This window comes from Pelophylax lessonae (assembly GCF_965119305.1).
Source record: "Pelophylax lessonae genome assembly, chromosome: 9".
Classification (NCBI taxonomy): domain Eukaryota; kingdom Metazoa; phylum Chordata; class Amphibia; order Anura; family Ranidae; genus Pelophylax; species Pelophylax lessonae.
Window position 1 is genome coordinate 57,441,792 of NC_138776.1, and position 25,308 is coordinate 57,467,099.

The 25,308-nt window shown below is 45.2% G+C and overlaps 1 protein-coding gene across 1 annotated transcript in view; it reads right to left on the bottom strand.

The window, feature by feature from the left end:
- Positions 1-25,308, bottom strand: part of HSPA12A (heat shock protein family A (Hsp70) member 12A) — a 91,508-nt gene that overhangs the window by 41,595 nt on the left and 24,605 nt on the right. The window contains exons 2-5 of the mRNA XM_082268438.1: positions 13,837-13,925; positions 11,500-11,627; positions 6,047-6,233; positions 3,282-3,386 (exon numbers count right to left, since the gene is read on the bottom strand). Of these exons, the coding sequence (XP_082124564.1) occupies positions 3,282-3,386; positions 6,047-6,233; positions 11,500-11,627; positions 13,837-13,925 (509 nt within the window). The remainder of the gene's footprint in view (positions 1-3,281; positions 3,387-6,046; positions 6,234-11,499; positions 11,628-13,836; positions 13,926-25,308) is intronic.

A 25,308-nucleotide genomic window follows, 5' to 3' on the forward strand; every position in this document is an offset into this window, starting at 1 on the left:
GCTTTTGACATTTACAAATGCAGCAATTTAGAAATTCGGATGAAAGGTTCAGGACTGGGAAACACTTTTTGAAAGATAAAAACTGCATTTTATATACAACTATTCTAGATCAGACCGAAATGAGGGACAAATGAGGAGGAAAGAGGGACAGAGGGACTTTCTTCCAAATCAGGGACAGTCCCTCCAAATCAGGGACAGTTGGGAGCTATGCTAACTCCCTGGCCTCCCTCTTTTATTCTTTAGATTTCAGATCCTTTAACCACTTAAAGCGGAGTTCCACCCAAAAGTGGAACTTCCGCTTTAGGGAGTCCTGACCCCCCGACATGCCACATTTGGCATGTCATTTTTTGGGGGGGGGAGCGGGTACCTAGTTTTGACAGGTACCCGCTCCCACTTCCGCTCGGAGCGCCGCGGCGCCCTGAGCGGAAGTTCTCCTCTCCCCCTCCCTCCCTGCAATCTTCTGGGACACGTCAGAGGTCCCAGAAGATTGCCGGCCAATCACGGCGCGCAGCGCGACTCGCGCATGCGCAGTGGGTACCCGGCTGTGAAGCCGCAAACTGTAACAGCCGGGTGCCCACAGCAGTGATGCCGGCGCCGAGGGAGAGGATCGAGGCTTCCGGCGGCCGCATCGCTGGACCGTTGGACAGGTGAGTAAATGGCTGGAACTCCGCTTTAACGTCTGCTCACATTGCTGCTACTGCAGCAATGTGGCTCGTTATCGTCTAGCGACGTAGTACTAGACTCCTCCCCCTGTAGGCGGCACTCGCGCGCCGCTGGAGGCGCGCTCCCGCTGTTTTCAGTTACAGCGGGAGTCGGGCCAGGGGAGGAGCGGCGGCGATCGTCGGGGAATCTAGTTTGGAGATCCACCCGCTTGTGTAAACAGAGCGGGCGGATCTCCTAAGTGACAGGGACTGACAGATCGCAGTGTTCAGCATAGCTGAACATGCGATCTGTCCCTGTGTCACTCAGTCACCTCCCCCCACACACGTTAGTAAGCACCAGGCATACATTAACACCTCCCTCTCCAATAAAATTAACCCCTTCCCTGCCAGTGTCATTTTTACAGTAACAGTGCATATATATATATATATATATAGCACTGATTACTGTAGTAATGTCACTGGTACCCCCAAAAGTGTCAAAAATGTCAGCCAAGGGTCCGATCTGTCCGCCGCAATGTCGCAGTCCCGCAAAAAAAAACGCAGATCGCCGCCATTACTCGTTAAAAAAAAAAAACACCAAAAATGACAGAAATCTTTCCCTTAGTTAGTAAACGCAATAACTTTTGCGCAAACCAATCAAAATACACTTATTGTGATTTTTTTTTACCAAACATAGGTAGCAGAAAACAAATTGGCCAAAAATTTAAAAAAAATTAGATTTTTACATTTTTTTTGGGGGGGAATTTCATATAAAAAAATGTTAAAAATATTGTTATTTTTTCAAAATAAACGCTCTTTTTTTGTTTATAGCGCAAAAAGTAAAAATCGCACAGGTGATCAAATACCACCAAAAGAAAGCTCTGTTTGTGGGAAAAAAGGACATAAATTTTGTTTGGGTACAGCGTTGCACGACCGCGTAATTGTCCGTTAAAGTCGCACAGCGCCGAATTGCAAAAAGTGGCTCAGACATAAGACAGCGAAATCCTCCGGTGGTAAAGTGGTTAATCTTAGAGGCTCAGCGTCACATATGGGTATTCTCAGAGAATAGGTGCAGGTACTCCCTCCTTCTGACTCACCCCTTGTGCCTCTTACCCACCTCCAAACACAGTGTCAGGACACGGTTATCCAGCGCACAGGGCAAAGATGCCCACTTCTCCACACTGACAAGGCATTTCATATTTTTCATAACTCCTGCCAAGAGCCTTCCCACTGCATACATTATGGCTGTGGGCCCTTGAGAGGAGTAATGAGGCAGGGGGCTGGGATGTGCACAGCACTCTGCTTGCCACTCCCACTAATCATTAACTGCCTGCATTGCATAGAGAAGCACAGAGAACAAGTGATGACATTTTTGGATCTTAAATAAGGTATTTATGGAAAACAGAACAAATTATTAGCATGTTTGAGAGGGGGAAATCAGGGAGGGCAAAATATATGCAGACTAATCTTTAGCTTTAGCCTTGAATCACACATATGCGATGCGAGAACCAGCGCAATTCTAGTGCATCGCATCTCCCTCACAGGCAGTTCACATTGCCCTCTATGAACCACTGTGGGTGTCAATACGACACCACCAGATAGGATCGCAGTGCAAACTGTGAATTTGGACCAGAATTAGATTGCATGGGTGTTAACACCCACGCAATCCGATTCCAGTGCGGGGAAAACAAAAGGTTCCTGCATCTTTTTCGTGCGAATCCAATGCAAGTTCAGCCATACAGCTGTACGGCTGAATTTGCATCGCACAGACATTGCATGTGATCTGCACAGCACTGAGGTGTGAATCACATGCGATGTCTGACATTGCATATGTGTGAACCCAGACTTAATGTGTATATCCAGCCAACAATGTTCCCCTTCTCAATTTGTCCACCATTGTCACCGAGACAGAAAGTGATGGGAAATCTAAATTTTACAGTAATCACCAGAACAGGAATAGAGGGGACATCTGATGGGGGCACTGTTCTAGTGACAATTGGCCATACATTGTACAATTTTCCTTTAGATTTACCAAAACCATATAATATGAGGTCAAATAGAAATACTTTCAATCTGTATGCAATAAGGCAGACCCTTGCACTACATAGTTGAAAGTAAGTCTAAAGAAAACTGAATAAGAAAATTGTAAAATGTATGGCCAGCCTAAGAGGCATTTCCCCAAACTTTGTTATCGCCTCTCACTTCCTACTGTGTCTCCAGGACAGGAAGTAAAGGGAAATCTCCCGAATAGGATGGCAAAATAAACCCCCCAGAAGTTCTACCCATGTCATACTCCATCCAAAACCGAAAAAATAATTTCAGCTTTCAATATACGTCCTGCAGGCTGAGCTCAAGTTACATAATCTTTTGCAAAATTTAAATGTGTTTTGAACTAAGCTTTCCTTCACAAAGCATACCCAATCACGTGCAAAGAAAATAAAACTAAATTTTTGCTTGCACACGATGGAAGTCAACAGAATTTCCCCTAATTTACTAAGCCCTGGAGCAACTGTAAAGTGCACAGCCTATTTGCCTTTAGTAAATCAACCCTGAAAGTATAGGAACAGCAAGCAAACTGGGGTACCCCCCCTCCCCCCTATTAATTAGAGTAAGGTTTATATGGAGGGGGGGTCATCTCACTTTTAGTGCCTGCTCCTTGAAGTACTGCAGCGCGTAGGCGAAGATCTCCAGAGCTTTCACTTTCTTCCCGTTGGCGGCAATCAGATCGGTTTCCATAGTGAGATCCTGTGTGGGGGGGGAAAAAAGCTGTTATATGATGTGTGCAGAGTCAGATAATTATATATCTGGAAGTATAACTCTTCTCCATAATTCCGATTATAATAAGACTTTGTACCTCTAAACTGCCACTAAGACGGTCTTATGCGCAGTGGGTGGGGCCTAGAAAGGAGTAATTCCCGGGGGGGGGGGGGGAGAGAGAGGTAGATGTGATGGATGAAGAGTAGAGGTATATGGGAAAGGAATGAATATTAGAGATATATGGGGGGGTTAATGAATAGGAGAGATATTGAGGTATATATGAAGAGTAGAGTTATATGGGGAATGGGTAAAGAGGAGAGGTATATGGGGGTGGATAAAGAGGAGAGGTATATGGGGGTGGACAAATAGGAGAGGTATATGGGAGATTGATAAAGATGAGAGGTATATGGGGGGGGGGGTGGATAAAGAGCATAGGAATACAGGAAAAATTAAAAGTATAGTTATATGGGGTGTGGATGAAGAGGAGAGGTATATGGGAATAGATAAAGAGGAGAGGAATACAGGAAGATAGATGAAGAATAGAGGTATATGGGGATGGATGAAGAGGAGAGGTGTATGGGGAATGGATGAAGAGGAGAGGTATATGGGGAATGGATGAAGAGGAGAGGTATATGGGGATGGATGAAGAGGAGAGGTATATGGGGATGGATGAAGAGGAGAGGTATATGGGGATGGATGAAGAGGAGAGGTATATGGGGTGAATGAAGAAGAAAGGTATATGGGAATGGCTAAATAGGAGAGGATTACAGGGAGATGGATATAGAATAGCGTTATATGGGGATGGATGAAGAGGAGATGTATATGGGGGATGTATGAAAAGGAGAGGTATATGGGGATGGATGAAGAGGAGAGGTGTATGGGGAATGGATGAAGAGGAGAGGTATATGGGGATGGATGAAGAGGAGAGGTATATGAGGATGGATGAAGAGGAGAGGTATATGGGGATGGATGAAGAGGAGAGGTATATGGGGAGGGATGAAGAGGAGAGGTATATGGGGATGAATGAAGAGGAGAGGTATATGGGGATGGATGAAGAGGAGAGGTATATGGGAATGGATAAAAAGTAGAGGAATACAGGGAGATGGATGAAGAGTAGAGTTATATGGGGAGGGATGAAGAGGAGATGTATATGGGGGATGTATGAAGAGGAGAGGTATATGGGGATGTATGAAGAGGAGAGGTATATGGGAATGGATAAAAAGTAGAGGAATACAGGGAGATGGATGAAGAGTAGAGTTATATGGGGATGGATGAAGAGGAGATGTATATGGGGTGTGGATGAAGAGGAGAGGTATATGGGAATAGATAAAGAGGAGAGGAATACAGGAAGATAGATGAATAGTAGGGGTATATGGGGATGGATGAAGAGGAGAGGTATATGGGGAATGGATGAAGAGGAGAGGTATATGGGGGTGAATGAAGAAGAAAGGTATATGGGAATGGCTAAATAGGAGAGGATTACAGGGAGATGGATATAGAATAGCATTATATGGGGATGGATGAAGAGGAGATGTATATGGGGGATGTATGAAAAGGAGAGGTATATGGGCATGGATGAAGAGGAGAGGTATATGGGGAGGGATGAAGAGGAGAGGTATATGGGGATGAATGAAGAGGAGAGGTATGTGAGGATGGATGAAGAGGAGAGGTATATGGGGATGGATGAAGAGGAGAGGTATATGGGGATGGATGAAGAGGAGAGGTATATGGGAATGGATAAAAAGTAGAGGAATACAGGGAGATGGATGAAGAGTAGAGTTATATGGGGATGGATGAAGAGGAGATGTATATGGGGGATGTATGAAGAGGAGAGGTATAATGGGAATGGATGAAGAGAGGAGGTATAATGGGAATGGATGAAGAGGAGATGAATACAGGAAGATAGATGAAGATAGATGAAGAGTAGAGGTATATGAGTGAGGATGGATGAAGAGTAGAGGTATATGAGGATGGATGAAGAGGAGAGGTATATGGGGATGGATGAAGAGGAGAGGTATAATGGGAATGGATGAAGAGGAGATGAATACAGGAAGATAGATGAAGATAGATGAAGAGTAGAGGTATATGAGTGAGGATGGATGAAGAATAGAGGTATATGAGGATGGATGAAGAGGAGAGGTATATGGGGATGGATGAAGAGGAGAGGTCTATGGGGATGGATGAAGAGGAGAGGTATATGGGGATGGATGAAGAGGAGAGGTATATGGGGATGGATGAAGAGGAGCGGTATAATGGGAATGGATTAAGAGGAGGGGTATATGGGAATAGGAGAGGAATACAGAAGATAGATGAAGAGTAGAGGTATATGGGGATGGATGAAGAGGAGAGGTATATGAGGATGGATGAAGAGGAGAGGTATATGGGGATGGATGAAGAGGAGAGGTATATGGGGATGGATGAAGAGGAGAGGTATATGGGGATGGATGAAGAGGAGAGGTATATGGGGATGGATGAAGAGGAGAGGTATATGGGGGATGGATGAAGAGTAGAGGTATATGAGGATGGATGAAGAGGAGAGGTATATGGGGATGGATGAAGAGGAGAGGTATATGGGGATGGATAAAGTAGATAGGTATAAAGTGGAACAGATGTAGAGATGTCCCCCATCCATATCTCAGAACACTCACGGTACTGCTGTGCAGTTTCATCTTGAACTTCTCGAAGTACAGCCAATGTTTGGACTCGCTTGGGTCCAGGTCATGGTAGAAATCTCTGGCGGCAAACCCAAAGCTATGGAACTTTCTGTCCGGCATAAGAAGTATTGTGGTTGGGGTCTTCTGATTGGACACCCCGGGGTCTCCGCCCTCCCACCGCCTGAAGACAAGGTAAGAATTTTCCATCAGTCTACGACACCATATGGTCAATTTACTAAGTGATAGCGCTCATTTCTCTGCACGTTGAGAGGACATTTTTTTAGCAAAATAATATTATCAATTCACAGATTTTGTTGCTCAGGTCAGGGTTATTTATTAATAACTGAATTCACAAAGCTCTACACTCTGATTTTCATTTCTGACTGTCATTGGATGTTTAAGTTAACTGTCACCTTTCTTAGCTTGGCTTGGGATGATATCCTAAACTGAAGGTTTTTCTGCTGAATAAAAGCTAACAAGAAAAACCAGAATCTGCAATTTCCCTGACATGTTTTGGCCCTTTTTTGGGCGTTTTTGTTGGCGTTTCCCTTTAATCATCTCATATTTTCCATGTCAGGGTCACAAGAAAAGAGCACCTGTCACCTCGATCATCCATCAACCAACCAGCAGCTTTGGTCACCACTGTGGAAACTGCTTTGGATTGGAGCAGTCGGCGCCCCTTGCAGGCAAGTTTGGGTGATGCGGAAGATTTTATTATGAATTGCTTCTTTAATGGCCAGAGGGACATAATAAATCTGAGGAAACTGATTTGTCGGAAGGATGACCAGACATTGGGACCATTGAAAAGCTTTTAATCGATCAACAAAAGGTGGGTGAGTGCCCCATCCCTGTTCCTAACATTTCCCCTGTGACTAACGTCTGACCCTCCCCCAGACTGACTGCAACTTCTCTACCCATCCATAAGCATGACCTGGTAAAATCAGCTTCCCGGTGTAGTCAGATCGATCATTGACCTATCACGTCATCCTCTGCCTCTCCACATTATGTTTCTGCATTGAAGTGTCAGCTCTTGTGTTATGATCAGAATGTTCCTTCTTTCATGGTTTGGAAAGTGCTTTGTGACAATCCAGAATCTCGCCAAAAGCCTGCACAGCTATAGCATGGTTCACCTCTTGAAAATGCTACTTGCCTGGCCAGGTACAAGCATGCAGCCAGTGAGGTAAAATCAGACTCAGAGCTCCACCTGACCGGAACAGTGATACCTAATGTACTGAAGACATTGGATAAGCCAGGTAAGCAGCAAAGGCAGTCTCCATCTCAGTCCAAGTTTACTGGTTACAGTTAACTGTCTCCTGTTTGTCAATTCCAGGTGAGTCGGCCTTTACTGGCAGATAGGTACAGGGGCAGTACGGCGGTCCTATAGACACAGCACCCTCACCAATATAACTGTCTCATATTCACCACTTGCTGATCACCCTATAGCAGTGTTACTGCTACAGAGATGCAGCTGTGCGCCTGCATGACATATACAGTATATACGTGACCCTGCACTTCCGTCTGCAGGGGGCGTCTGCGCTGCCAGTGGAGCACTTCTGCTGTGATTATTCACAGTAGAAGCAGATCTGCAGGTGCCGGGCACTCGATGTCTGCCAGCACCCGCTGATCGTGGGGCAGTGACTCAGAACGGAGCAGAGTTATGTTCTGACGGGGGGGGGGGGGGGGATGGATTTTGCGGTCCTGCAAAGCCGGGACTAAAATAGATCTCTTCTCCTAGTAAAAGCAGCAGACATAGCAAATACAAACACTGGCTAGCAACACAGGTAACCCTTTAATGGCCCTAGATATTTAACCTCTTCCCAGCCAGTGCATATTTTTAGCACTAATCACTGTATTAGTGTCGCTGGTTCCCGAAAAGTGTCAGTTAGTGTCCGATTGTTCATCATAATATCACAGTCCCACTATAAGTCGATGATCGCCGCCATTACTAGTATAAAAAATAAATAAAAATTCCATTGTATATCTCATAGTTTATAAATGCTTTAACATTTGTGTAAACCAATCAATATATGCTTATTTTTTTTCTACCAGGAACATGTAGCAGAATACATATTGGCCTAAATTCTTAAAGAAATTTGTTTTTAAAAAATGTATTTGGATGTGTTTTATAGCAGAAAGTAAATAATATTGTTTTTTTTTTTTCATAATTGTTGGGTTTTTTTTTGTTTATAGCGCAAAAAATAAAATATGCAGTGGTGATCAAATCCCAGCAAAAGAAAGCGCAAACTAAAGTAAAGCAGTGCCGTATCGCAAATGTGGCCTGGTGTTCTTTTCACAGATGATGTACAGAACGCCCCCCAGAAACATCATTTCCTGCTTGTGTGATTGGCTTACTGATTTTCCCAGAAGTCTGCACTAAGATACAAGTCATATTTTGGGCATCCCTGCAACAAAAATGTCATTCTTAGTGAGATACCCCCAAATAGAAATCACATCTAAATGGATGCAGACCCTGCCACTTTCCTCATTAGAGCCCTGCAGGTTCAGCAGCTGATTGATAATTATAAAACCACTCCCATGCAGATTCACATGGACACAAAAAAACAAACAGCTATTTCTTTAGAATAACAAAAGGTAGAAATCTGTACCAAAGTTGTAAAATCACCCAGAGGGGAATGTTTTTTTCTCAACAAAACGACATTCATCAAGTCTCTTATGGCATTATGGAATGTACTGAAGAGATCTTTTGCACCTTCCATTATTGTAAATGGAAACGCCATGAATATTTGGTGCATTTTTTGAGTCGCATGCTAATTTTTCCCAAGGTGACCATGGATGAAAACGCATGCAAAACACATCTAAAATGTATATGTGTTGCATTAATTTTAAATTTAACATGCAATATGCATTTCTGAAAATCAAATATTGCACAACAGGCGAATAAGACACCATTCAGACTAGCGCGACTTGTCAGGCGACTTGTCAGCCTGACAAGTCGCGGTCGGTCTCCCGCCGTTGAGTAGTACAGGACCCGTTCTAAAAGGAGCGACACAAGTCGCTCCGACTTAGAAAAAGGGTCCTGTACTACTTTGGGGCGACCTGGGAGCGACTTGCATAGACAGGTTGCCCCTCGAAGTCGGATCGCCTCAGTGTGAACCGGCTCTAAATCCCCAAAGGAGGAAAAAATAAACAGTTAATAATCACAAAGAATATTTAATTGCACCATTAGCTGCTACTATAACAATAGGATATAAAAACAACAATGTCTCAAATCACATACAGTCATCAAAACATTAGCAGTGCTTATCCAGTGTAAGAAACACAGTGTGCTTTCACAAACATCCAAAATAAAGTCGCATCCAAAAGTGATGTCACTTAGGATATTCAGTCCGTCTATTCCTCGTGCAGCCAATGTGAGTGTGTGGACACACCAATACCATCCCTACACCTCGTGTGATCCGCTCCCCATTAGAGATTGCACTCACCAAATAACTGAGCATCGGGCACCTTGTAACAACATATCCTTGTTGGTCTGAGGTCACAGTGGATACAAGGTCTCTCAATCATAAAAAGAAACAAGCTACATAGCGTAATATTGCTTTGAACTTTTTATTAATTAAAAAATCCTCCCTCCATAAAATCACTTACAAACAATAAAAACTGTCACAGCATAATACAGCAGCAACAGCAAAAACAACCCCTCAAAACCTGCTCAGCCTGCACGATCTCTCTCACCGATCCCTGATGTGACACTGAGAACGATGATTCCCGGGTAGAGTCGAGCTGCTGGCAGCCTTGGGTGTCCTGTGTTCACGTCCAGACGCGTTTCGTCATCACGACTTCTTTAGAATCTGTCATTTTTTTTAGGGAAATGTATGTACTATGCATTAATGGTCAATTTGTATGTACATGTGCTAATAATATATGCGCTTGAACTGGGTGCGATCTGCTTTAGCATGTAAATCTATTATTAGTATGTTCATATGATTGATGTGACCATACATGCTTCGATTGAAAGATCGTTCGGATCGGTCTTAGTTCTGTCTAATGAAAATGATCCCATATATGGGAGCGCAAATTGCCAATTGATTGTGCTGATGAATACCTACGGGTTAATTGCCTGTAATAGCTATAAGTATGGGTTGTTGCGTCATGTGGCCACGCCCGATGAAGAAGTCGTGATGACGAAACGCGTCATAGTGTGACCACGTGACACCCAATGCTGCCAGCAGCCCGATTCTACCCGGAAATCATTGTTGTCAGTGTCACATCAGAGATCAGTGAGAGAGATCGCACAGGTTGAGCAGGTTTTATGGAGTTGTTTTCACTGTTGATGCTGTATTATGCTTTGACAGTTTTTATGAGGAGGATTTTTTTAATTAATAACAAAGCTCAAAGCAATATTACGCTATGTAGCTTGTTTCTTTTAATGATATGAGAGAGACCTTGTATCCACTGTGGCCTCCAGGGGAGGGCTGGCAGCCTTAGGCCTGGGGAGCAAGTCCAGTCAAGTGGCCCATTGAACCATTGAATCAGCTCAGCATTCATGCCCACCTGGTTTTATAACAGATATTGATGTTATCAAGCTAGAAAAAAAAAAAAAACATGATGCAATGTGGTAACATAATTTAATGTTAATAGCAACAAAGGAGGTTTAACAAAAATACATGACATTACGCCAGGTGGGGCCTAGGAAGCCCCTGTTGGGCGGAGATCAGTCTGCCTGACAGGGAAGTGACTGTGTTATTATTGTGCCAGCCGGGTGAAGGAGCGTACTCTGCACACTCATACTGCTTCACTGCAGCTCTGCAAATATAATATTTTGTAGTGGCGACCAGCAGCTGTATACAATGTCTGACCCCTACATTGATCCAGCCCTGAGTGCGACCTTTTTACCCGGCATCAGAGCGGCCCGGGGGGGCGATTGCCACCCTGCCACCCTTCCCAGTCCTCCCCTCGTGGCCTCAGATGAACAATGATATGTCGTTACAAGGCGCCTGGTGTTTCGGAAATTTGGTGAGTGCAATCTCTAATGGGGAGCGGATCACACGAGGTGTGGGGATGGCATTGGTGTGTCCACATACTCACATTGGCTGCACGAGGAATAGACGGGCTGTATATCATCCTTAGTAACAATCCTTGGTAACATCACTTTTGGATGCAACGTTATTTTGGATGTTTGTGAAAGCACACAGTGTTTCTCACACTGGATAAGTGCTGCTAATGTTTTGACAACTGTATATCATTTTTGAAAACCGCCTACTAGGTTTTTAAGTGAACGAGTATGAACGGGCCTGAAAATGAAATGCTGCTATTAAAGTCATGATAAAGCGCCCTCATCTAGTAATCGCAGAGCCATCACAGACACGTGGCGCCCCTCCTTCTCCTCTCCAGCAGTGAAGTGACACCAATTGTGTCCTGTCCTGCCGGCTGCAGATGGTATAAATCCCCCTCCCCCCCTCTCGCCGGTGCTGCACTGCAGTTATTACCTCATGATATGAATACATTCCGGCTCCTTGGCAAAGCTGAAGGCGTATCCGCTGGAAGTCGTGCCAAAATCAATGGCCACCACAACTGAGAAGTTCTGTTCATCCACCGAGCCGGCATCTGAGTCTTTCTGTAAGAGCGAATCAGGAGAGGTTAACCCCTACATCACCGCCATCCCACCCATGTGTACCCCTATGGCAGTGATGGCGAACCTTGGCACCCCAGATGTTTTAGAACTACATTTCCCATGATACTCAACTAAACTGCAGAGTGCATGAGCATCAGGGAACATGTAGTTCCAAAACATCTGGGGTGCCAAGGTTCACCATCACTACCCTATGGTGTTCCCAATTGCCAACCTGTATCCCCTCCTCCCTTTAAAGTGGATCTGTCACTAATTTTACAATTCTACATAAATCCTGACATGTCACAATATACAGAAGCGGTATCATTTGTCAGAAAATCTCCAGATTTTATCATTAAAAAGCCGGCCTTAACCTTCAGTCAGGCTGAGATGATGTCATCAGTCTGCTGCAGGCAGGAGGAAGCATTCCCTCAATCTGTCCCCTCCTGCCCCAATGATCAGACTGTACATTATAACTTGGTAGCAAGTCACAAGGTGAGAGCCTGCAGCAGGGGGCTGATTGTGTCTGACATTTGTGAATACAGTCAAGAACTGCAGAGGCACCAGTATTTACATCAAGGGTCTTTAAACTATGGCCCTCCAGCTGTTCAGGAACTACAATTCCCATCATGCCTAGTCATGTCTGTGAATGTCGGAGTTTTACAATGCCTCATAGGATGTGTAGTTCCGCAACAGCTGGAGGGCTATAGTTTAAGGATCCCTGATATACATGATTGTGTCATCTAAGAACCGTAATCCCAGCCCAGGAAGTAGATGGGGACCCTGGATGATGCCTGAACAAATATGGTGCCATCCTTCTGGAGTGAAAAGCAGATGAAGGCATCGTCAGGGAGAGCACTGTGATCTCTGTGAATGGGAATAATACCTGGAAGTGTTACCCAGTGCTGAGCATAAAAAAATAATATCTGATGACAGATCCACTTCAACACCTTCCAACCTAACAGCCAATAATTCTCATTTTTTTCAGGTAGCAGAAAGGATGCAAAAGGTACATGTAAGGTAACATAATAAATAATGATCATTTTCTGTAATTGTAAGTGGGTTTAAAATTTTGTCCACAATTTCACAAATTCTGTAAACTGACCCCAGTGGCCGACATGAGATGTCAATCATCCAATCTGATTGCATTTGGATGAATTGAACATTATGGTTGTGTCTATGGGGGGGGGAGCCCCCTGCTGGCCAGTCTTTCTCGGTGAGCGGGGAAATGGAGGGAAGATGCATGTATTTCCGCTTTTGTGTTGCGTGATATTTGAAGAAGAATTGCCAGTAAGAATAATGGCACTTAAACACGTGTCATGCGTTTTGCCATGATTTGAAATTGCGAGCAAAATCATGGCGATTCTGCCTGTGATTCCAAATCATGTAACTGTGTGCTGGTGCATGCGTAGGTTTGTTGCATGTAGGGCAGCCCATTCATTTCAATGACCTGCCCTACTCGCTAGGACGTGATTTTAAAAATCACGTCGCACCATTCCACATGGAGCTGGGGCACCATGTGGTTTGGGGTGCGCATAAAATTAATGGCACTCACGTGTGTTTCCTAAAGGGCAACGCGTTTTGAGAAAGCACACAATTTTGCAAGCGTTCCTGACATGCATAGATGTAAATTGTTAGGACCATTGAATTCAACCTGAAAAAATCCTGACCTGATCCCGAGGAAGGCAGGATCCCGAGGAAGGCAGAATCCCGAGGAAGGCAGGATCCAGAGGAAGGCAGGATCCAGAGGAAGGCAGGAAGCCCCCTTGCACTGACCTCATTTCCTGGCTGGGAGACAGCCAGAATTATTCAGCCCTTTCCTCCCCATCCTGGCCTGCCCCTTTTATTAATTAGATTTCAGTTACCCTGTTGGTATATGTAGGTAAGTAAGAAAGAATCATAGAAAGAAAAATAGAGGCAGCTTAAACTTTATATTTAACCAGGGGAAAAAAAATCTGCAGCCGACCCTGAGGAATCCAGGGAAGCTTGCGCATGAAGTGCTGTTTACTCCAACAGGGAAATATGAGCCATATTAAGTCCGTTGTACCCTAAAAGCACCCAAATTTCATGTTCCTCCTCACTGACTCCAATACATGTCCCGGTCTCAGAATTCTACTAACGTATGTATGTATCAGGGAAGGAAATGACCAGAATGTAATAATTACACCATTTTCTGTAAGTTGTATGGAGACAAACGACAAAACAAGTGACTTACCGCAGCGATGTGAGACGGGGAGAGCGGTGTAATTCCTGGATCCCCCAGACTCCTCGCTGGTGAGGAGTACGCGGAGGTGGAGACCCTCTCTGCAACAAAGAGAAAAGACAGACTGTCAGCTCTTGGGACAAGCACTCACATTGACTCTACCACCCCTCTCTGACCATAATAAGAGAGTCATGTTCACGGCTCCATCCCCTCTCTGACCATGATAAGAGTCATGTTCCCTGCTCCGCCCCCTCTCTGACCATAAGAGAGCCGCCATGTTCCCCGCTCCCCCCCCCCGACCATAACAGGAGAGTTATGTTCCAAAATCTACTCCTTCTCTGACCATAATAGGAGAGTCATATTCCTAGATCTACTCCCTCGACGGCCATGGGAGAGTCATGTTCCCAGCTCCACCCCCTCTCTGACCATAATAAGAGAATCATGTTCCCAAATCCGCTCCCTCTCTGACCATAATAGGAAAGTCATGTTCTCAGATCTGCCCCCTCTTTGACCATATTAGGAGAGTCATGTTCCCAGCACCTCTCCCTCTCTGACCATAATAAGAGAGTCATTTTCCCAGCTCTGCCCCCTCTGACCATGATAAGAGAGTCGTGTTTCCAGCTCCGCTCCCTCTCTGACCATAATAGGAGAGTCATGTTCCCAGTTCCGTCCCTCTCTGACCATAATAGGAGAGTCATGTTCCCAGCTCCATCCCCTCTCTAATTATAATAATAGTCATGTTCCCAGCCCTGCCCTCTTTCTGACCATAAGGGAGTCATGTTCCCAGCTCCGCCCCCTCTCTGATAATGATAAGAGGGTCATGTTTCCAGCTCCACCCCTCTCTGACCATGATATGCGAGTCATAGTTCCCTGCTGGAATGGGGCAGATCTTGGAAATATAAGAGACCTCTTAAAATTTTCAAAACAATTAATTCAGCAGGTAAGCCAGCATCCATCTATAGCTGACATTTCATTTTTATATGGACTGACACTGTTAGGAGTCAATTTTTGGTGGAGTCACCTGACTCCTGCCTTTTACTTCTTTTAATTCCACCAGTAACATTTCCCCTCTATGGTTCCTGATTCCACCCTATTAGGTTTCTAGGTGTTCCCACCCTTTTTGGGGATGTTATCTACTAGCATGACCCCAATCCATCAGTAAGAGTGGGACCCCCTAAAAGGATCCTGTCATCTGACCCTTTACAGCGATCCCATCATCTGACCCTTTACAGCGATCCCACCATCTGACCCTTTACAGCGATCCCATCATCTGACCCTTTACAGCGATCCCATCATCTGACCCTTTACAGCGATCCCATCCTCTGACCCTTTACAGCGATCCCATCATCTGACCCTTTACAGCGATCCCGTCATCTGACCCTTTACAGCGATCCCGTCATCTGACCCTTTACAGCGATCCCACCATCTGACCCTTTACAGCGATCCCATCATCTGACCCTTTACAGCGATCCCACCATCTGACTCTTTACAGCGATCCCATCATCTGACCCTTTACAGCGATCCCATCATCTGACCCTTTACAGCGATCCCATCATCTGACCCTTTACAGCGATCCCATCATCTGACCCTTTACAGCGATCCCATCATCTGACCCTTTACAGCGATCCCACCATCTGACTCTTTACAGCGATCCCATCATCTGACCCTTTACAGCGATCCCATCATCTGACCCTTTACAGCGATCCCATCATCTGACCCTTTACAGCGATCCCATCATCTGACCCTTTACAGCGATCCCATCATCTGACCCTTTACAGCGATCCCACCATCTGACCCTTTACAGCGATCCCATCATCTGACCCTTTACAGCGATCCCGTCATCTGACCCTTTACAGCGATCCCGTCATCTGACCCTTTACAGCGATCCCATTACATGAGCAAGTCACATGATCACGAGATATGTATCTGGTGCAGAGATTCCCAGCACAGCCCCCAACTGTGCTAATCTGTACACTGCAACAATGTATCCAGGGACAGTCCAAACTGTATACACTACAACAATGTATCCAGGGACAGTCCAATCTGTATACACTGCAACAATGTATCCAGGGACAGTCCAATCTGTATACACTGCAACAATGTATCCAGGGACAGTCCAAACTGTATACACTGCAACAATGTATCCAGGGACAGTCCAATCTGTATACACTGCAACAACGTATCCAGGGACAGTCCAAACTGTATACACTGCAACAACGTATCCAGGGACAGTCCAAACTGTATACACTACAACAATGTATCCAGGGACAGTCCAATCTGTATACACTGCAACAATGTATCCAGGGACAGTCCAATCTGTATACACTACAATGTATCCAGGGACAGTCCAATCTGTATACACTACAATGTATCCAGGGACAGTCCAATCTGTATACACTGCAACAATGTATCCAGGGACAGTCAAATCTGTATACACTGCAACAATGTATCCAGGGACAGTCCAATCTGTATACACTACAACAATGTATCCAGGGACAGTCCAATCTGTATACACTGCAACAATGTATCCAGGGACAGTCCAATCTGTATACACTACAACAATGTATCCAGGGACAGCCCAATCTGTATACACTACAACAATGTATCCAGGGACAGCCCAATCTGTATACACTACAACAATGTATCCAGTGACAGTCCAATCTGTATACACTGGAACAATTTATCCAGGGACAGTCCAATCTGTATACACTGCAACAATGTATCCAGGGACAGCCCAATCTGTATATGCTACACAAATTCACAATATTCAGGGACAGTTGAATTTGTATATTTGGCAACAATGTATCCGGGGCGGCCTTATCTGTAACACAGAATTAGAATTGTCGTGTCAATGCTGAATAAATAGGGCCCCGATGGGCGGCTCAGGGTAATGCTGATGACTCCAGGGCTGCAGATAACATTGACTACAGACATTTCAGCTGGATTGTCCCTGAAAATAAAGGAACCCTCTGAAGATTGTGGGTGGAGTCCAGGGAAGAAGTAGTGGAGGAGATGGGTGATGTTGGGACTCCAGCTGGCGGAGATGCGATCACACAGCGGCCCTTTCAGTCTCTCACGGATCTTATTTTAGCTCTCAGAGGCTCTTTGATGTCGGCAGAATGGTCACATATGGCACAGAGGAATCCAGAATAAACCAAACTCCTCTGCTGAGAAATGACAAGGGGATGACATTGCCAACCTTCTCTAAAATACCAGTTTACTGGCTGTCATACTGATTCTCTGCTCTCTAAACTCTGAGCCATCACCCAGAAAACAAATATAGAGATCAAGAGTTCAGATTTTACTCTTCACTTGCTGCATGCTTGTTAGGGGTCAGTGAATCAGGGATGATCAAAATCTGGCAGAGAGCCAGGCAAACTGTATTTTCAAAGTAAGGCAAATATTGTCATACATTGCTTTTTTTGCATAACTTATTTCCTGTAAAGTGAACCTGTCTGCCATTTTCTGCCTAGAAGCAGCACAATGGGCTTCCCGTGCCCCTCTCTGGTTTAGGCTTTACATACACTTACTACTGATGTATATATAGGAGGCAATTCTGGTGTAGAAAGGACCAACATTTCAGTCCCAGCATTCAGAATACAGTTAAACCTGCCTCCAAGCTGCCCTAGGCCCTCACTATGATTGGATGGCCCACCCAAACCCTACCTCTAATTATTTAGGAACCACCTATACACTATATTGTCAAAAGTATTGGGACACCTGCCTTTAAAACGCACATAATCTTTAATGGCATCCCAGTCTTGGTCCGTAGGGTTCAATATTGAGTTGGCCCACCCTTTGCAGCTATAACAGTTTCAACTCTTCTGGGAAGGCTGTCCACAAGGTTTAGGAGTGTGTCTATGGGAATGTTTGACCATTCTTCCAGAAGCACATTTGTGAGGTCAGGCACTGATGTTGGACGAGAAGGCCTGGCTTGCAGTCTCGCTCTAATTCATCCCAAAGGTGTTCCATCAGGTTGAAGTCAGGACTCTGTGCAGGGCAGTCAAGTTCCTCCGCCCCACACTCACTCATCCATGTCTTTATGGACCTTGCTTTGTGCACTGGTGCGCAGTCATGTTGGAACAGGAAGGGGCCATCCCCAAACTGTTCCCACAAAGTTGGGAGCATGAAATTATCCAAAATGTCTTGGTATGCTGACGCCTTAAGAGTTCCCTTCACTGGAACTAAGGGGCCAAACCCAACCCCTGAAAAACAACCCCACACCATTATCCCCCCCTCCACCAAATGATTTGGACCAATGCACAAAGCAAGGTCCATAAAGACATGGACGAGCGAGTTTGAGGTCAAGGAACTTGATTGGCCTGCACAGAGTCCTGACCTCAACCTGATAGATCACCTTTGGGATGAATTAGTGCAGAGACTGCAAGCCAGGCCTTCTCGTCCAACATCAGTGCCTGGCCTCACAAATGCCCTTCTGGAAGAATGGTCAAACATTCCCATAGACACACTCCTAAACCTTGTGGACAGCCTTCCCAGAAGAGTTGAAGCTGTTATGGCTGCAAAGGGTGGGCCAACTCAATATTGAACCCTTCGAACTAAGACTTGGATGCCATTAAAGTTCATGTGCGTGTAAAGGCAGGCGTCCCAATACTTTTGGTAACATAGTGTATATGTGGTTTCTGATCACCGTACTGAAGGCCTTATTGAGTTACTCATCGCCGAGGACACAGCATCTTCCAGACTGGGGGCCAAGATACAGGTCTGTCCCAGGCAATCCGGTCCACTTGGCATCTACAAGTAGAATGCAGTTCTTCTGAAGGACGGGTCGGCTTCCACCCACCCAGATTAGACCTCCCAGTATACATCCAATGGGTGTTCAATCCAAACATATCCAAAGCTTACTATACATGAGACAATCTTTGTACAATATCACCTTTATAATAATCAAAGCTATGGGGGTCTGCCTATAAATAATTTACTCATAACAAATATTCCCCATGATGAATCTAACATGCTTATTTCCCATGTTATGCGTTCCATCTAGTGACCATAAGTGTCGGTTCACACTATAGCGATGTCAGACATCGCATGTGATTCGGAGCGCACTGCTCTGCATATCACATGCGATGTCTGTGCGATGCGAATTCAGCCATACAGATTGAGTCGCACAGGACCCTTTTTTTGGTCCGCACCAGAATCGGATCACATTGGTGTTCACACCCACACGATCCGATTCATGTCCGAACTGACTGTTTGCACTGCGATATGCAAACTGATCTGGGGGTGTCATTAACTTTGTATTGGCACCCCCAGCGATTCGCATATGGCAGTGTGAACTGCCGGCAAGTTGAATGCGATTTGTGAACCGGGACTAATGTGATGTATTTTCCTTATTGCAGTATTTCAGGTACCGTAAATAGCACATTATTAACACTCGGTTTTTTTCCATATACAAAGGGAAACCATCCGGTCTATCTGACCACTAGGTGGAGTAGATGATCATAGGAAATATACATATTGGTCACATTATGGGGATTGTTTGTGACCGCTATGCGAATGCTCAGGCTGATTTTTTTTTTTTTATAAGTAGACCCCCTACATAATATATCAACCTGTCTAAACTATCCATTTAAATCCATATTAAACCTAAAACTAAAATGCATTATATTTCAGCTTACCAATCATTAGAGGTGGTGGCTGCATTCATTTTCTTTTCTTAGGCTTTTTCCCCTTTGTTTTCACCTGGTGATCTGGCCAGTAACACACCTCTTGTATTAGAGTGCCCCCACTCTGGATGAAGGAGCACAGGGGGCACATTTGGACAGAAGCATTGTCAGTCTGGGGGAAGGGGAGTGTTAGATGTACTAGCATATTTAGATACACTAACAATTTAAAGCTGAACTTCAGGTCACACTTTATAACCAGTTTCAGAAAACAGCTTTTTTTTTGTCTTCTGGGATAAGACCCTGTTCACACTGGGGCGACCCGACTTGCCGGGGCGACCTCACAGGTCGCGGCACACAGCTCGCACCGCGACCTTTGGAGCGGCCGGCACGGACTTCATAACATTGAAGTCAATGCAGGTCGCTCCAGGTCGCCCCAAAGAAGCTCCGGACCCTTTTTCTAAGTCGGAGCGACTTGTGTCGCTCCTATTAGAACGGGTCCACAGCTTCTCTATGGCAGGCAACCTGCGGCGACCTGTCAGGCGACCAGGTAGCCAGACAGGTCGCCCCAGTGTGAACGGGGTCTAAAGGTTTTACAGATATAAATAAAAGCTGACCATTGTAAGCGCCCCTGACAGTGAGAAATGGTTTGTCTCATCACTGTAACTGCTACATTTGGAGGAGAGCTTGTAGTTTTGAAAAAGCAGAGACTTACTGGCTGGATCACCAGATGAAAATAGAAGAAAGAATGCATAAAAAAGACAACTAATGTGGCAATCACATCTAAGAATTGGTAAGCTTCAATATAAGAAATGTTTGATTTTGGGTTTAATACCGCTTTCATTTCATCCAATCAGGCAGGCCCTGATACTACATAGCTTGTTGGTGGATCTAAAGTAGATTGTACAATCAGATTGTATTATGTTTTGGAGAGAATAATCTAGATCAGAGGTCTCCAAACTTTCTAAACAAAGGGCCAGTTTACTGTCCGTCAGGAGGGCCGGATTATGGCCATTGGGAGTAGAAAAGGGCCAAACATCAGTGGGAAAAAAACATTGCCCCATCTTAGGTGTCAGCGGGAGGAATTGTGCCCAATCATTGGTGTCATTGGGCCCAATTGTTGGTGCCATTAGGAGAAAGTGTGCCCCATTGTTGGTATCAGTGGATGAAATAGTGCTCCAGGGGCCGGGTAAAAGGAAGCAAAGGGCCACAGTTTGGAGACCAATGATATAGAGAATCATGCAATGACAGTCTATACAGTGACAGTGGATTAGGTTGGTGTTGGCTCCCTGGGTATTGCGCAGTGTCAGGTGGCACATCTTGGCACAATTATCCCAGACAGAAGACAATGATATGGGAAGACGCTCACTGGGGCCCCTCTATAATCGGAGGATGAGGATTCCGAATGGCGGACGGACATTTAGCATTCACGACCCAGATGGCGTTCCCGGGGACACTGACCTCCCTCAGATGGAGGATCCGTGTCATGGAGCGAGGACAGGAAAAGACATAAATGATGTTTTGTCCCATCTGTCCCGGCGACACACAGATCGGGACTTGTCCTCCCGCGTCCGCTGGGAGCGGTGGGGTTACAAGTTCCACCCATAATGAATGGACGCTTTCCATCTGCTGCTATTAACCTCTTCCCATCCCGGACCCCTGCCATCATTTCCCAATTCCTGATACCAATAACCGAAACTGGAAGACATTTAGTTTGCTCTGTGCACCGTGTATCATAAGCTAACACTTCCTTTTCCTTTTTTTCATCCTTTGTTACCTCTTAGTGTTGCTGATCTCCTGCAGCTTCTTTGCAGCCACTTCCTGTCTACACGCACTCCTGCGATGGGTTGCATGGCTTTTCTCAGGGCAAAATCCCTGCTGGTGACAACAGTGGACCTTGCCTACTTAACCAGGCTGCTGACAAAGGTTTGAAGCCAGGGGATCACCTTGACAAGCAGGTCATTTTAGGAGAGCTCAGCAATGGCAGCCTCCATGTTAACAGGTATGCTTCAAGCCGTTTAAGCAGATGTAAACCCTAAATAGATGACCTTTCATTTTCTCTGTGCACCGTATATTATAAGCAATTGTCATTTTTTCATATTTAGTTTTCATCATTTGTTACATCGCAGTGCTGCTGATCTCCTACAGCCCCTTTAAGCCACTTCCTATCTAAATGCACTCCAGCAATAGCTGCATTGCCTTTTTAGGGCTGGTGACAACAATAGACCATGCCTCGATTACTGGGTCAATGACAAACGATTGAAGCCAGGGGGTCACCTTGACAGCCAGGCATCTGGTATTTTCAAGAGAGCTCAACAATGGTAGCCTCCATGTTGCTCACATCCTTTGTTAGATCTGCAAGTTGTTGATCTCCTGCAGCCCCTTCCTATCCAAATGCACTCCAGTGATGGCTGCACAGCATTTCTCAGCACCAGTTCCCTGATGGTGACAACAGCGGATCATGCCTGTGTAACTGCATCAAAGACCAACAATTAAAGCCAGGGGATCACCTTGACAGCCAGGTAACTGGTATTTTTAAGAGAGCTCAACAATGGTAATTTCCATGTTAATCCCATCTTTTGTAAGATCTGCTTGCTGCTGATCTCCTGCAGCTTCTTTGCAGCTGCTACAGCAGGGTGGTATTCCTGATGGTGACCACATTGTCCATAATTGTGTAACGCATTTCTGCCAACTGTCCTGGATCTTATTGGACAGTCCCCAATCTTGGACCTTAGTACTAAAGATGCTGTGTCCATATCCCGGGATCACAGTGTCACCTTATCTTGATTTGCTGCACATGTGCAGTAACTCAATATGGCATCTATTATAGTGATAATATGGTGCATAATAATAAGTGGACGGTTTGAGGGGGCCACTTTGGTAAGTTGGTGGGCCTGAGGAAGATTGGGGATGGGGTTAACGGATTCTAGGGGACTGAAATGTTGGTAAGTAAGACAATGTGTGTTGTAATGATCAATGGTAGTATTGGAGGCCGATGTGACAGGGTGACAACGCAGGAGCACAATTGGGGGACAGGGATAGAGCGTTGTCACCCAACACCAGGAAGTACCTGAACAAGGACCTCTATGGCAGGATCACCAGAAATAGAAGCAATCTCATTACTGCACTCCTTTTGAAAATGCTAGTTACCTGGTTATCATACTGATTCTGGAATGGTGCTGATAGGGTTCTGCTTTCAATTGCTGCATCCTGATACCGGGTCAGTGACTCCGATCCATCAGGAACAGATAAGGACAGAGAAGCCGACTCCATACTGATCAGTAAGGGATGGTGAATAAAGATAAGGATGATGTTTGGAAACAGGGGCAGAAATACAGCGTCTACTTCTAAGAGGAACTGACCAATAGGAGCACAGCGGGAGACACAGAGGACGATGTCCCTGTAACGAGCCCTCATTGTTCGGATATAGACATCCCTCCACCATATCCCACCTGCTGCACCGAAATCCTGCAACACTCACACATGCTATTTATACTCCACCCTCCCCTCCTCCACCCACAGTTATTTCCTGTATATATTCTGTACATTATCCAGAGCCCAGCGGCTGTGATTGCTGCATAGTACAGCCTGAAAACCGAGGATCTTCTACTACTGGATACATTATAATTGTATATGGTGATATCTCAAATACAGTAGGGAAAATTATTATTTGATCCCCTGCATATTTTGTAAGTTTGTCCACTTACATAGAAATGAAGGGTTTATCATTTTTATCATAGATGTATTTTAAATGATAAAGACAGAAAATCAACCAAAAATCCAGTAAAAAAAACCCGATACAAATGTTAAAAAAAGAGTTGAAGTTCATGGAGTAAAATAATTATTTGATCTCCTACCAACCAACAATAATTCTGGCTCCCACAGACTGGCTAACAGTATGTGCTCATGTGGTACACAGATTAGTCCTGTCAGTTTAAGCCCACATTGGCATTGGTCCGATTTGACATGTCAAATTGCATGTCAAATTGGAGCCAAAGGCCCGCAATGGCACCGTCCGCATTGGTGCGACGCTGACTTTGCGGTGCTGAACTGATTCCCAAAAGTAGTTTCTGTACTACGTTTGGTGATTTGGGGGGAGGGGTGGCGATTTCCATAAACATCTGTGCAGGAACTAGATGTCTGTGAAATCGCCCCCAAAGTCAGAATGAAATACCGGCTGATTTCAAAACGGCCTCAGTGTGAACCTGGGCTAAGAAGATGCTCCTAACGACAACTCTTTATAAAAGACACCTGTCCACAGAATTTCTTTCTTCCATTCAAACCTTACCATCATGGGTAGGGATGGGCGAACGGCTCAGGCCAAGCATAGGTTTGGCCTGAACATCGCCGGTTCAGGTGTAGCCCAGTTCGCTGAGCGTACAGTCAATAGGTTGTTAAGGAGCGGGGCTGGGAAGCCGGCCGCCACGTCCTTAACAATGGATGAGTCATCAGACAGTCATCTGAATTGAAAAAAAAAAAAAAACATTCCTGAATTAGCTGGCAAAGGGAAATTAAATAGTGTGGGTGTCCCCCAATCCATACCAGGTCCTTTGTGTCTGGTATAGATTTTGAAGGGAACCTCACACCAAAATTAAGAAAAAAATCCATACCAGACCCTTATCCGAGCATGCGGCCTGGCAGGTCAGGAAACGGGGTGGGGAGCTGCTCTTAAATAGGTAGGGGGTGGGGCCACCGGGTGACATCACCTGGCTGCACTGCCCGCTTGTGAAGTCGCCGGCCGGTGCATACTGGGTCAATGATGTCACAAGGGATCGGTACCACCAGGTGACGTCACGAGTTGGCCACGCCCCCCAGTAAACTTTCACATGGCATAGCAGGCAGTTGGCGGTTAGCCTTCGTTGCTGCGGAGAGTTGTTGTTTTTTTGGGCCGCCATGGAGTGAAATCCTGCAGCACCCGCAAGGTCCCTCTCCTCAAGAAGGCACACGTACAGGCCCGTCTGCATTTTGACAATGAAAATCTAAATGATTCAGAGAATAGGGAGAAAGTGCTGTGGTCAGATGAGACCAAAGTTAAGCTCTTTGGCATTAACTCGACTTGCCATGTTTGGAGGAAGGAAAATGATAACTATGACCCCAAGAACACCATCCCTACAGTCAAGCACGGAGGTGGAAAAAAGATGCTTTGGGGCTGTTTCTCTGCTAAAGGTACAGACCGACTTTTCCATATTAGGGGGGCCAATGGACAGGGCCATATATTGTAAAATCTTAGATGAGAACCACCTTCCCTCGTAGTAGGTAAGCTACATACATGAGTGGTATTGGGTTAGTTGGAGAGGCAGTATGCAGCTATTTTTTTGTTGCCCAGATGTCTGGGAGGCAATCCGTTGGGGCCTCATCCGGGATTAGATCTGATGATCACTTTCCCAGGGGGGTATTTTGGGGCACAGAGAAAACATTAACCCTTTAGCTAGCATTGGTGCTCCATATGTCAGGCCTCCCCAATTCTTCAAAGGGAGAGATGTTGGCTTTGATGTACGGAACTTACATAAGAATAATTGTGGAGATGACAGCTGTGACATCCCGACCTCTTTCTGTACCAGGCCCATCACAGTCTTCATGACTTTAGTACATTTGGAAATTGTTCATCTTTCCTATATTAGTGACAACAAAAGGAAAATAGCTTTCTGCACTCAGTAGGCCTGGCATTGATCAAATAGAAACTACAGGGCACTGTAGAAAATGGTGAGGTTGGCACAGCCATGGTCATTGATGTGCACACCGGTTTGATCACATTCTGCCTATGTATTACTGCCTGGAGAAAGAAAAATCCTTTCCTGAGCCCTCAGGGTTTCTGGAAGGTGCACAAACCATTGTTGCCAAGTACAGATAGATGACATTA